At 41.5% G+C, this 15,004-nt stretch overlaps 2 protein-coding genes across 2 annotated transcripts in view; one reads left to right on the top strand and one right to left on the bottom strand.

The window, feature by feature from the left end:
* Positions 1 to 4,449, bottom strand: part of tax1bp1b (Tax1 (human T-cell leukemia virus type I) binding protein 1b) — an 81,908-nt gene extending 77,459 nt beyond the window's left edge. The window contains exon 1 of the mRNA XM_084336704.1: positions 4,343 to 4,449. The gene's annotated coding sequence lies outside the window, so the exon portion shown is untranslated. The remainder of the gene's footprint in view (positions 1 to 4,342) is intronic.
* An 866-nt stretch (positions 4,450 to 5,315) lies between these two features.
* Positions 5,316 to 15,004, top strand: part of hibadhb (3-hydroxyisobutyrate dehydrogenase b) — a 39,421-nt gene continuing 29,732 nt past the window's right edge. Inside the window, exons 1-4 of the mRNA XM_084335697.1 lie at positions 5,316 to 5,420; positions 7,407 to 7,567; positions 13,495 to 13,604; positions 14,090 to 14,211. Coding sequence (XP_084191823.1) covers positions 5,351 to 5,420; positions 7,407 to 7,567; positions 13,495 to 13,604; positions 14,090 to 14,211 — 463 coding nt within the window. The 5' untranslated portion in view covers positions 5,316 to 5,350. The remainder of the gene's footprint in view (positions 5,421 to 7,406; positions 7,568 to 13,494; positions 13,605 to 14,089; positions 14,212 to 15,004) is intronic.

The raw sequence follows: 15,004 nt of genomic DNA, 5'->3' as shown, positions 1-15,004 counted from the left end.
CCCCCCCCCCCTCCGTTCATCCGCGCATGATGAGTCATAACGTTTAGGATCGTATTCAGTTGAATTTTTTAATATAGCGTGTATCACGAATAAACTGCAATCGATAATCTATATTATGCGTTTAGGCCTATAACTAGCGTTCTAGGAATTACTGCAGAAAACGATAAAAACATATTTATATTCTAGACGGTATTTTCGTATGAATCTATGAATGAAAAAGTACAACGTTCCTACATCCTGAACGATAGATAATCGATGTTGAATGGGCCATAGTAATGTCAATTTAGCAATACAATTTAAAAAGTTATAGCCCTGCAAAGAAGGTAAACATCTCCATATGCTTAGACTGGTGGCAGTGATCATACATTGATGGATAGAAGCGTGGCAGGGAATGTGTTAAAGGAAAACTCCAAATGTTTTGGAAATTCGCTTATTTGCCATCTACCCTGGAGTTAGACAAGAAGATGCATACCTTTTTCTTCTCTGTGCATGCAGTAGGAGTAGGAGGACGTGCACCGTTAGCCTAGCTTAGCGTCAGTCACTGGACGAACTGTGCTTCACAGGTTTCACTCAAACGAACTATGTTTTAACATATCTGCCGGTCGAGGGGGATGGTCGTTTCTCGGCGGAGCTACCTACGTGAATCAGGATATAACAGGCCTTGAGCCCGATTAAGCTAAGCTCGGGCGTGCTGGTTGTCCAGCTCTCCTAGCTAACATTGCAACGTGTGTCTACGACTTTTTTGCTACAGCTGAATGATAACGCTCAAGGTTTGTATCCACTGTGTTATCTCAACGACGGGTACGCATGTTGCCCTTTTCTCAAGTTTAATTCAGACAAGCTGTGTTTTAATGCACCTGTTTTTATCGTCTGCACTTTGAACTTGGCATTGAACTCTGCATAGATTTCTTCTCTCAGTTGAGTGAAGTGGGTTCCTTTTTTCTAAATAGTTACAATATACCTTACAAGTTATTGGTATGGTTAAGATACATAATGTTGTTGTGGTTGCTGTGCTCGGTCAAGGGTGACCAACTGATGTTTGATCGATACCGGACAAGTATTCTGATGTGGGGGAGGGAATGGGGTATTGTGTTGTTTTTTGTTTTTCTTTCCAGTCGACTCGCTCCGTTTTATTTTTGTTTTCACACTCACGCTCGGAACTCAATAGGACCTTAACAAGTGGATATGTATCTATTATGGTGTTCTACTCCAAACGACTACGGCTAATAAGGGATGTCCCCGACTAAGGATTTCGATGGTCAATTATGATTGTCCAAAATTTGCCGTTAGTCGACTATTAGTAGTTTTTTTTTTGTTTTTTTTATCATTCCATTTGGGCTGTGGGGGTGCTTAATGTCTGAAGGAGTCGACTGAAGGCTTCTTGTCCTCTGCAAAAGCATGCAATTGGTCCACTGATGGATACATCTTGATATTCGTCTAGTCTAGTGTGTTCATTAGATGGGTGAAATCCTCTTTCAGTGCCTCTGTGCCTGTTTTCTTAGGTAGTTAGCCTCCTGTATGCGTGCCATTAGCGTTAGCCACGCTTATAGGCCTCTTTTCTCTTGGAAAGAATGTTTAAAAAAAAAGAAAAAAGTTATAATTCTTTTTTTGAATTATCAGTGTTCTCTCTCTGTCTCTCTCTGCAATGAGCATGGCTATTTAGCTAGCTAGTGGCTAATGTTACTTTACCATATAAAATAAATGAATGACTAGGATGAAAAGCACTTTCAGTTTTCACTGCACACACAAAACGGTCGCAATATCGAGCTCTTTAGGTTTTCCTAGTCAAGGAATAGTCTGCTATGGCTGCATGCGTGGCGCTAACGTTATTGTTTTTAAATGTGCAACTGTCGGAAAAACATGGCATCGATAAGAGGAATCGATAGTCACGGAGGCATGCAATTCCAGGAATCGGACAATTAGGAACCGGTTCCCAATCGATTCCGATTCTCGATTCCCATCCCTAATTCTAAATACTTTGGCCCCCAGCTGACATTATTTCTCCTCAACCAAATCCACTGACTGCCTTTTAATGCTTCTTCCGACATCTCATTTACCGCGTATAGCCTTATTCAGAATCAGTAGATCATTTGAGGGAGGTAAATATTTGCTAATATACAAGTCAACATACCATGTATGACACACGCATGCGTGATGAGAAAACATCTACATACCACGTATGATACGTGATAAGCAGGATTTTCCAGTCTATGAGCTGCTGCTGCCTGTGAACAAAGCTCCTTGTTGCCAAAGTTTCCAACACATTTCCATATGAGTTAAGGCCAACAGTTAGGATGGGATGATGCTGCAGGAGTGGAGGCTACCAATTTTACACAAACTTAAAAAAGGGGAAATCCACCTTAAAAGAAGCTCACGCATGCCGTTTCTGTGGTCTTGGAAAGCCAATAAGAACATGAGTACAACACTCCCAACCAATGGACTTTGGCTCTAACCTGCGATGTCATCAAGATGCACTTTCAGTAGCCGAGGTCCACAGATAATGGAGACTGATAGAGCTGAGCAATTAATCCAGTGTCGTTTTTAATTACGATTTTGGCTTCCCGCAATCATGAAAACAAAATAATTGAGATAAAGTGATTATTGTGCCACATGCCGTGTTGCTCTCATTTTGTCTGGTCTTGTATTGTATAGTGAATGCGCTCCGCCCCTACCCCCAAGCCCAAAACAGTAGTTTCAGTTTGTGTCGAGAGGCAGGAGGGATCCAGATGGCACGTTTCTCCAGTTATTTTTAAATGTCTTTGGTAACTTGTAAAAGATTGACATGATGGGCGCCCAACCCGCCGTTCTTTGCCGAATGTCTTCCCCTGCTCTGTCTCCCATTTCCTCCTCTCTCTCTACCGGACTGCCCGGTAGTAAAAACGCAATAAAAATCTACAAAAACATATTAAACAAAAAAAATCGACATGATGGCAGGGTTTGGATCAAGAAGAAAGGTAAAACTAATTCAGTCATCGTATGATGTTCTCAAAGAGAGTAGCTGTATTACTGTTGTGTTAATAATCGTGATTTCAATATCAATCAAAATAGTTGTGATTAGGATTGTTGCCATAATGGAGCAGATTATGACCAATATGACTGATATTGTGGATTAAAAAATATTTTCTCTAGCAAATTGACATTATTCCTTAGAAGCACAAACCAAAAATAATGAACTGTCAAGTACATCAGGAAAATAACTCTGAATAACTGTTAGTGTCAGCAAAGTCAATTATCTCCTATTCACTGTCAAAGCAGTAGTGCCGGTGTTCTGCAAAATTCTACTCTTCCTCGAATTCTGCTGCCAGCGCTCCTGCGCTTGCGCACGCATGCGCATGACCCACAACAATCGTTCACTCACAATATTCTGCCACCTTGCTGACGAACGTCATGTTGAGTCTTGTTGATATAGTTATCTTAAACAATATCTTAAACATATGTTTTTCATTGCACCTTTTGAACTGTATAAGCATGTAAATATTTGCATGTAATTGGCTTTGCAGCTGAATGTATTTGTAGATGATAACATGTCGGTACACCTGTTGGAGTTCGGAGTGAACTATAGGGTGACGTCACCCAGCTGTCAAAAGATATAGGCGATTCGCGCTACGGCAGCAGTTTTCGAGGAGGTAGTAGAATTCGGCAGAACACCGGAAAGTGTCTTGTGACGACATCATAGGCCTCGCGGATTTGAGTCCCTTCTTCCGTTTGATGACACTTCATCTTCACATAATACAGTATAGAGGAGAGAAAGAAAATCCAAGATCATATTCGAAATGTGAATTCTGTTTTAGGGTGGATTTTTCTCTTATTAGACCTAAATTGGGTCCCTTTTATTTGTCCGATCAGGTAGAAAAGTAGGCGGTTATAGAATCATTGATTGCTGTAACTAGAATATAACTCTGACATAGCCTGTCTGTGTTACATAACAATGTTCTTAGATGGTTGTGTTGATAAAAGGCCTGTCTGGTGTCTCAGTGTAATGGCTGGAACTGGCTGGCTTCTGGCGAGGCCTGTTTTAACTGAGCTATCAAAACAAGAATCACAGCGTTACTTATACCTAGACATTGTTGATAATGGTACTATTGTAGCTTAAGCTTTAGATGAGTTTGGCACGTATTATCATGCCGAGCGAAATGAATGACTACTTCAATCAACCTTGCACAGTGTCCTCCCCGAGTCGGCGGTTAGTTCGCTAGCATGACAGCTGATCGACAGGTTAGCTGGCTAGCTAACAGTTAGCTCCGTTGTTTTATAAATCAGCGACTAAAACGAGTAATTAATTGAAGATATTTCATTATTCGTTCTCTTGTCGATAAGTGCACATTATAAACAGAAAACATACCCGTCTGCCATGTTGAACCACAACCGAAAACCAAATGTATATCGTGCAAAAGAGTTGTTGACGCAGTTCTATCAGTGGTGCTTTCCCCAGCACCCTCTTCCTGGAATAACAACAACATTACGTCATTTCCGGGGTAAAAAGAAATGACTCGACTGGGAACTCCAGACGGTTACAAATTGATCCGTCACTGAAATGTGACAGAAGATATTACTTAATCAGAACCTAACCGTAGTCGTGCCTTTTTTGCAGAAACTATAGTTTTGGAGAATTATAATGTATCTGTCAGTTCCAAACGTTCACCCTCTCCTGGCTTTTATATATCCGAAACCATGCATTTAATCGGTTTATTATAGTTAGCGGGTGTGCATATACTATTAAACCAGACCACCCACTTGAACCTCAACTATGTTAAAAGTTAATTTAATATAACTGTGTTAACTCTGTGACAAAGTGGCCACGGTGTATGTGTGTTGTAGATTGGAGCATATGGCCCATTTCAATATATTACACCATATTGTAACTGGCACTGGGACTCACATTAATGATTGATTGATTGATTGATTGATTGATTGATTGATTGATTGATTGAAAACTTTATTAACAGATTGCAGAATGGGTACAATACAGTACAGCCGTTAAGGGGATGCAGACCAGAGAAAGACTTTCGTCTTGTTTACATCAGGGTCCCCCATTTTCAATTAATCAGGAATAATAATACATAATAATATCATCACCGTAATAAAAAATTGTATTTGTCGTAGTAAGTAATAGTGTATTTATTCTAATATGTAATAATCGACATCCTTTGAGATAAAGCTGGGAACAAGGTTACGTCACGTTACGTTACAGGTTACGTTGGGCTGAGCCCGCACACCTCCGTCATTCATTGGATGCAGCACTACTGCTGCACGCGACACCTTGCTCTGTGATTGGAGGAATGACCCGTCATTTACAATTCACCCAATGCTGTCATGGCAGATGTAAGGCAGAGGTCAAGAGGAAAGAAGCATGGCCGCTGTATTGAGGGGGTCTCGGCACCTAGTTGGGAGGTGTTTCAAACATGTTGACTTTACATACGGTAAGGTATAACTACTGTTCCGCAAGATGAGCTCAGTGTAAACACCGACATCCCTGCTTGGGATCCGCTTGATGTTTACACTACACACAGTTGCTTGTTGCAGTGATGAACAGACATTTAACGCGTTAGCTGTGCTACGTTTAGCTACGTTTAGCTGGTGTTCCAGAGCGATGGTTTGCAACTCGCTGGATGAGAAGACAAGAGAGGAATATTTAGTTTATATTCCAACATGTCTCGTAAATCAACGATTAAAAACATACAGCGTCCAAGTCGTCCGCCAAAGGCTGAAGAGCCATGCCACGAGTAATAATGTCTTACTAATGTGTAGGCCTTTATGCAATCACCCTCCATCCAGAAAGTAAAATTTTGCAATCATTCAGTCATTTACTTGTTTTTTGTGACTTCTGAATTTTCTTGGATTTTTTTTCAGAGCAATACTTAGGCTACTCACTATGATGGAAGTTAGCTAAGCTATAGCTACTATGTTTATAATGTCAGGGAAATTCTGTGCACTCGTAAGTGATGGGTAATTGATCTGGCGGGTCTTCCCTTGCAGCCTCTGAAGGTCCAATCCATCTAGTTTCAGAGTTGTGTAAATCACATGTTATCACTGCAGGCTCATTTATGAGCAAATGTTTTCTTTGAGGGTCAATAAGTGCATAGAGTAGATTTGGTAACTCATCAACCTTGGTTTAACAACAAAGAGTTAATCAATATTATAGCTGCCTGTATATCTTGTCTATATATATGTGTTTTATATAACGGAAAATCCCATAGATTGAAATTGTATGCCAAATGCACTTTGTGGCATCAAAGATGGAACATTTTCAGAACGTGCACAAAGCTGGCTGTAACATTTGTCAGAACTTGCACAAGGCTTGCTGTAACATTTTGTCTGAATGAATACACACCTTAAGTAAACATAGCTAGGGCCTGGTTAATCATAGATTACTTTGGAACTGAAGGGCAACAGAAATTAAAATGTTTCCTCTGTGGTTTAAAAAAAAAAAAAAAAAATTAGACCTGACACCTTCACTGAAAGAATGTTGAGTCTGCTGAGTTTCTTTGCCCTTTGCAGAAGGAAAGGGTCCAGTGTATTTATGAAGCTGACCGATATTGTATTGCGTTGATCAGATATTGTTTTGATCTCTCATATTTAATTAAAGAAATTACATAGAGGTTGTCTCTATTGTGTGTCCTGCCCTCCACTCAGCGAGTTGACATTTTAAGAGTAGCCTTGTATGTCAGCCAATTACATGCTCATATTTGGAGCCCATATCCAACGGGTCAAATTATGGCCGAAATACTTGCTTTAGACTAACACCCTGCAGCTGAGCTGTATGAGAGTTCTTAAGTGTGTTTCTAAGCACTGTTAGACACTTTTATGTAGTCTTTTATTTATGTTTTTCCATTGCCTATTATATTTATGTATGACATTATATTTGCAAAGATGTTTGTATTTCAGTCACTGTCAAGTAAACTTGAACTTGAACTTTTCTGACCATGAGGCGAGTCAGTGTTGGAGCTGCCACACAATGCGTTTCCCAATATTAATAGCTATTTGTGTTTAAATAATTACCCAATTAAAAATATTATAATAAATACAATCTGTCAATGATTTTCAAATCAAAGAGACTCAGCCTTGTACGATGGCCTAGACTAGAGGTAAAGAGGCCGGCCACTAGTAACCGAAAGGTTCGATCCCCGCCACTGACTGAAGGGTATATTCCAGCTGTGAGCTGGTGACTGAAGGATGGCATTGGCTGGTGTTACATCTACAGTGCCCACCATCTTGCATAAGTGCCCTCCAGGGGCGCTCTGCACTCTGACCTCTCTGAAATGCATGTGTGGGGGATTGTGTGTGTGTGTGTGTGTGTAACTAGGAGGGATATGCAAAAAGACAAATTTAAATTGCCTTGTGTACATTGTCAAATGTCAATAAAGTATTCTAGTATTGAAGCCCATGTTTGCCACTATGTTCTATAGTCTCCACAAGGTCCATGTCCTCAAAGACGCATGTGGGGTTCGTTGGACTGGGCAATATGGGGAACCCAATGGCAAAGAACCTGCTGAAACATGGATACCCAGTCATTGCTACGGATGTTTTCCCCGAGTCCTGCAAAGAACTCCAAGAGCTGGGTGCTCAGGTGAGTCAAAAGCTACGTTCACACTTCACACTGCAAGCCTTAGTGCTCAATTCTGATTTATTGCTCGGATCTGATTTTTGTTGTTTGGCACATTATCTTTTTAAATGTGGCCAAGATTAGATTCCAATGTCAACTGGTCACTCTCCTGAACTGACCCGCATGTACAAATGAGCAACAAGTCAAGTCAAGAGTTTTATTTGTCACGGCATACAAGTATACAATGAAATGCCTAATTTCCTCCCCAGGAAGATGGACGTAAAAAAACAAAAAAAAGCTGTGACGTAAAAGTTGCATGAAAGTCGCATTGCAAAAGATCAGACCTGTATCTGATATCGGACCACATATGAAAGTGGCGGCTTGGGCGGTATTACGGTAATACCAAAGTATTTAAAAATCCCGTCGGTATGATTTTCAATACAGATGCGTTTCTTTCTAGATGGGATCGTCGCAGTGAGCGTGACGTCACAGACTGTGCGCCACGCAACATTATAGTGTGTTCCTGTGGGTCGCCCCCATCTCGCATGCGTGTTAACAGGGGAGGAAATTAGGCCCTTTTACTCGCCAAATGCGAGTATTTATGTTTGGCGAGTGATTCATGAAGAGCACTCGCCACACTGGCGAGTAGTAAACAAAACAAAAAAAATCATTCTGCAATCTGCTGATTCGCTCACTGGCACAAGCCGAACTCTGACTCCCCCCTTATGATTCCTCCCATTTGCGCCTCATAATAATCCATAACCAATGAACATCATTGTTGCGCTCTAAGCTCCTCCAATGAACACTCGTTTTCTAGAAGATGCCGCCCATCTAGGGGAAGTGGACGGACCACTGTGTGCGGACCTACAGACTCCTGTCACCGGCTTGACAACGTAGACAAACTTAGACAAAAACACATCAGTGGATGAAAATAATTGCATGTAGAGTCGTCCCTTTCGGATATCAGTGCGGTCTGACATGGGGGGCGAACAACAGCATGCAACGCGTCTCCTTCGAGTCGGATGAGAATGACAAGTGGGCGTGAGGCTAACAATTCCATAGCCCCTTTCGTGACTTCGATACGCAGTCACTGGCTCCCACGTTACTAGCCATGTTAATGTGCACATCAAGCACTGGTTAAAGACGAGCGGTGGGACTCCAAAATATATCGGATATAAATTTCAAAGGTACTCACCATTGCATTAGGGTTTCACACACACAGGCGGCGGGGTTTGAAAGCTTGGCGTTGCTAATAAACATTTAAAGGTGACATGCATTATAAATGTCTTTTGAGTCTCTAGCATTGTATTATAGTAATAGGAGTTAGTATCAATGTGTTTTTGTGTCTAAATACCATATTGGCGGATTGCTCTCATTCAGCTCAGACCATTTCCTGCTAGATTTAATTAGGTCATCCTGATTTTTTTTTTTTTTTTTCGACTTTATTTTTTAGCGTTTATCGCTTTTCTGGTCAAGCATGACCGACAGATACAGGGTGAAACGGGATATAGAGCAGGGGAAGACATTCGACAAATGACTGCGGGTCTGGGAGTCAACCAGATCCGTGACGCAGCACGGTTTTCCCTGACGCAGAAATAGCGCAGAGATATGCGGTGAGCTACTGGAGCCCCCCCGGTCGGTCATCCTGATTTGAGGCATATGTTGACGTCAGCGGGCGCTGGGTAAGCGGACAGTGATCCGATTGGCTCTGTGGTTGTAGCGCACCAAATGGGGTTTGACAGAGCGAGCGAGAGAGAGAGAATTAGATAGACCCTCGCGACAGAGCACACATACACACTGTGCCGCGCGGAGCTGCTCCCGAATCGAGAGAGACCACCGTGCAAACACTCCGCGCCAGGGTTAGAAATTAAAAAAAAATTTTCAAGGGCTTTTTTTGCCCCCCTTAATTGATTTTCGGGGGCTTTTTTTTTTTTTCGGGGGCACTGAATTTTTATGATAATTAACATAAGGATTATAAAACATTGTTGACACTTTTTTTTTACAGTCTTCGTCCCTATGTTTGATAATGTAATGTTAATGTCTCCATATATAGGGCTCTACGCTAACCTTTTTCCCAAGGAGCACATGTGCTCCTAAATAAAATGTTAATAAATAAAATCTAAATAAAAATTTAGGAGCACACAAAGAAATGTAGGAGCACAGTGAAAATTGTTCAAGTAACACAGAGTTTATTAACTTATTTATCACATGCATATTATACTGTGCGTGTGCACACTATGAATTGAAAATGGGGGACCCTGATGTAAACAAGACTAAAGTCTTTCTCTGGACTGCATCCCCTTAACAATTGTGTGTATTGAGCCGTACTGTACTGTACCCATTCTGCAATCTGTTAATAAAGTTTTCAATCAATCAAACGCAAAGGATATCGGTTGTCAAGCTGCTTTTGTATGTTGTAGTGTTGTTATGATACCAACATTTTGACTTTGATACAGATAGGAAAGGTAATGGAATATATTATTAGATGACAGAACATTGAAAATTCTTTATACAATTATTTCATTCATTCATTATGAAATAGAAATTCCGTTTTTGGGTGGAAAGTTTGTTGCAAGGAGGGAGGGAGGCGTGGACCACTGCGTGTTACACACAACACGGAGAAATGTCCAAGCGTCTAGCTGCTTCGGTGCGTGGTTAACGTCGGAAGAAATTCCCCACTAAACCCTAAATTCAGAGCAGTATCCTAATGACTTTTATGCTTCAGTCGATAAGGTGTTTTGCGAATTCTGTCAACATACCGTGGGGACTGGACCCGCAAAATCACTTCAAAAGCCATGTCAGCCGGATTCCTCTTTCTCCTCGTCTCTCTTTTGCTCAAAATAAAAATCAATGGGCTTCATGGCTGGCTGATTTTTTTGCGTTGTCTGATTCTGAATGTGTAACTTGCCTAAGCCGGTACCGTGACTTTGTTTTCCAGCGCTACTGTGATTGGACGTTTATGCGCCTTGTGTAATGTGAGACTATTAACAGCGGAGCTTCACTCGTCTCGAGTAAATGATTTTTCCGGGTCGCGCACACACACATATTATTAGTGGCAAATACAAGGGAAATGCTTGCACTGTAGATTATATATATAATTAGTAAACTGTCGAGGGGAAATGCCCCCCCTTAACTGATTTTCGAGGGCATTTTGTCCATTTTCAAGGGCATTTTGCCCCGAGCCCCCGTTAATTTCGAACCCTGCTCCGCACGCAGGTACCCCCACCCCCCCCTCTCTCTCTCTCTCTCTATCTCTACCAGTCGCAGACTGTGTGGGCTGACTGTCACTCAAAGTGCTTATGGGCGGAGCCAGGCCATAACAGCCTGAAATCCTGAGGCTGAAAAATGATGGTTTTGAGTACTTGATTAGAAATATAAAACAATGCATTTTTTGAAAAAAACCTTACAGATGTCTTCAATAGACTCACAGGAATTGTGTAAAGTTGCCCAAATAGTGCTAGGAATAGCAATGCAGGTCCCCTTTAAAATCATTTTTATAAACGAGTAAAAAATCACTGAGCTAGCCTTGGCTAAAATGGCTGCTTCCGCATTTTCACGCAGGAGCGCTGTGATTGCTGGGCGCACCAGGCACGTGACAAAGCAGCCAGCAATCACAGCGCTCCTGCGTGAAAATGCGGAAGCAGCCATTTTAACCAAGGCTAGCTCAGTGATTTTTTTTACTCGTTTATAAAAATGATTTTAAATGTTTATTAGCAACGGCGAGCTTTCAATGCAGCCGAGTGACATTTTATTATTACCGGGTTTCCCCCCATATCACCACTCGCCCATCATATGCCCTTCACAACGGTGATGTTGTCATACTTGTCATTCAGAATACACCTGCTGAACCCCTAGCGTTGACATGAGATTAGATTCCAATGTATTGTCATCATACAGCACAAGTACAGTACAACCAGAATACGTTTGGCATCCAACCAGAGTGCAAATGTAACAAGTCAAGTTCAAGTTTTGTTTTATTTAGCTATTACATTACAGTGAAATGCTTGGTTCTTTCACTGCCCAGCCCAGTCCAGTCCAACCTAGACCAGCCCAACTTTCTCTGCCCAACCCAGTCCAGCCCAGCATCTTTCACTGCCCAGTTCAGCCCAACCCAGTCCAGAATAGTTCCCTCTTTCATGTTAATATGTGATATCCTAATATTTTGAAGAGTAGAGACGGTGTGATTAATATATGTTTTATGCTAATATTGTGAAGAGTAGAGACACAATGTTTTATGGTAATAAATATTTTAAAGAGTAGAGACACGGTGTGATTATTACTATGATTGAAAATCAATTTAGACTAAGACATACAAAGAAGTAATTATCACAATTAGCCACCGGTAATGGACCGGTGGCCGTCCGTTTATTAAGGTCGAATGGACCATGGGTCCACTTCCAGACATCGGATGATTGTGGATTCGGGTATCGGCGCGTTCTTCTAATGTTTTGAGAGTACCGATTTGTGTGTGAATGGTTGACTCAGCAACACGTTGTTTGGGTAATTAAGTTTATTTGGATCCCCATTAGCCACAGCAGTGCTAATGGGGACGCGTTATTGCGAACGCATAAACTATATCTTAAATTATGGCTGTGTATAATATGGCCGTCGCTTATCAATGACTTGTTTGCAGTCGAAACGGATTGTTTTTTAATCGGTTCATTTCCATTTTATACCATTTTGGAAAACTCGTTTTTTGAAAGTTTCAGGAAAATATAAAGATTCTGTGATAATCGCCGTTTACTGGAATATACTGGAACTGGAATACACAAAAACTTTGTAATTTTTCTGCCTATTTATGAATCATTATCGATAGTATATGTGTACTTATGCACGCTATAGAAGCGGGCTGAAAAATCGATTATCCATTTCCTGATCAGCACACACACACGCACACACACACAGCGACTGCTACCAGACATTGACCTGGGACTTATAGGAACCCAAGGGGGACAAAGTAGACTACCCTGGTACTTTGATTAATGTATACTCAGTAGATAGTAAATTATTATAACACTACCTCTTGCATACTGCACCTCATGTGACACTGTGAATAATGTGAATATTCCTCAGCTAGTCAGATAGTAAATTATATTGACCATATTGATCAAATTGTTTACACTGCCTGTGTTGTCTTTTACTACCTGTATACTGTTGTTTTACTACCTGTACCCCTCCCCCCCTCCCCCCCATGCTGCTATGATGCCTGAATTTCCCCAAGGGGATCAATAAAGGAATATCTTATCTTATCTTACATAGGGCCCACGTTGATATCTCTGTGAAAAAAGCTTTGATTATCCTAAGACTGGTAAAATAGATTCCTTACCTCAGATCAGATGTTCTCCAAAAAGATTATTCCGATTCCTGATCGCCATTCCAAATATCGATCGCGTTTATTGATCCAACGCTGGGTGGTCGAAACACCGATTCCACGCTGTTCTGAGGCTCCACAATGAATCCGATTGGCTGGAGTTGCATGCCTGAGAAGTAAAATGTGGAAGCAGGATTTTTTTTTATGCGTTTCATTCAGTCTAATCCAAAGGGGTGCAGTACCACAGGGAGAGACTATAGGGGGCGGTATTTTCCCAATGAGAGAGTTTGCAGTGGTAACGTGAGGCTAGATTGATGAAATATGAATGGAAATCGCTAATAAAAAAAAACTAGATCTCTCGTCGTTGGCACTCAACGGTCGGCATGAACTAACGAGAAATATCGTCGCTGGCACTCAAAGTATTAAGATACCAGTTATGTTGTGGATGTAAATTAACGTGTGCTTGCTTATGTAGATAACGAGACCTTTTCATTATAACGTCTTGCAACTATGGTTATGATTAAGATATCAAGTATTTATGTGTGGTGATAACGAGTATATTGTTAACTTAGCCCCCCCCCCCCCCCCCCCTTGTCTTAATTGTTCCACCACTTATGCCCATGATCTTGTACGTTTTCAGATTCTGGATACCCCTGCTGAGGTGGCAGACAAGGCCGATCGCATCATCACCATGCTTCCTTCCAGTCCCAACGTTGTCGACGTGTACACCGGACCCAACGGGATCCTCAAGTAAGCCTCGCCAAGTCGCATCCAAATGAACTCGGGACACGATCCCGGACAATGTAATGAAAAATGGATCTTCTTTTCAAAGTCAATGCCCCCCCCATTTTCCCTATAACTGTTGTGAAATTGTTAACAAATTGTTGTTACAGTAACACGGCATTGTCTTATCACCCCCTCCATTATGAACAGCAATAAAAAAAAAATTAAAAAAAACTTGCAGAGTCTTATTCTCGGGACAGTTTTCCTGGTACGATTAGAGGTATAATTAAGAAGTATCGGATGTGCAGATACTTGTTTTTAACTCAACTATGCATATAGTCACATTTTCATATCACGATATACTGTATATATCGTGGCACGATATGTCATCACGCCCTAGACCGTCCCTTTAACCCCTACATAATTATGTTCTCTTCTTTCTCTCTCTGTGAAATGAAGGCTTGTTAAAAATGTAAAAAGCTCATTTTAAAGCATAATGCATGATTCAACAGGAAGGTGAAGAAAGGCTCGCTGCTCATCGATTCCAGCACCATCGACCCGGCCGTCTCAAAAGAGATGGCCGCCGCTGCCGAGAAGATGGGCGCTGTTTTCATGGACGCTCCCGTGTCTGGAGGTAAAGGCCTGGCTCCGTTTTCTATCATCATAGTCATTTCCATTATGTACAGTATTTACTTTTCAAGTATACACACTCATTTACATTTCAAATCAAATGTATTTGTAAGGCCTGACAACACACAGATCTCACCCCCCCTCTCATGGATATGTGAAGGATGGGAGATACTTTTGCCACAGACAATTATGTAGCAATTAGAGACAATTAGGTAGCTGATAAGTACTGATAGAATACACCTGCGCATCATTAGTCCACCCACATCTCACGTGCACACGCCCAGACCCACACACTACAAAGCCACTAGGTTAGTGAGGAGTAAGTTGAGCAGAGGTGAGGTTGGAGTTGTTGTTATTGAGAGGGAGAAAGATTGTGTTATACGGAGTTGTGAAGGTGAGGTAGTGAGAGGAGAGGTGAAGGAGAGAGGTAGTGAGAGGAGAGGTGAAGGTGAGAGGTAGTGAGAGGAGGGGTGAAGGTGAGAGATAGTGAGAGGAGAGGTGAAGGTGAGAGGTAGTGAGAGGAGAGGTGAAGGTGAGAGGTAGTGAGAGGAGAGGTGAAAGAGAGTAGGTGTTCATTGTGTACTGGACCCTGGACTGGCTGAGAACCCCTCTTGTGTACTGACCCTGGACCGGACGACTACCCCGAGTATTGAAAATGTTTTCCGTCAGTGAGCCTGTTTTGTGTTTTTGACCCTTGGACTGGATCACGACCATTCTTTTGCTTTTTCCACTGGATTCTGCCTTTAATTCAATAAATACTTGTATTGATTGATATTGTTCTTGTGTGGATATTCTAA

The sequence above is a fragment of the Notolepis coatsorum genome (genome assembly GCF_963971535.1).
Source record: "Notolepis coatsorum genome assembly, chromosome: 19".
In the NCBI taxonomy this organism is placed as follows: domain Eukaryota; kingdom Metazoa; phylum Chordata; class Actinopteri; order Aulopiformes; family Paralepididae; genus Notolepis; species Notolepis coatsorum.
The sequence above is the reverse complement of the archived record's forward strand: the minus strand, read 5'-3'. Positions and strand labels throughout refer to the sequence as shown.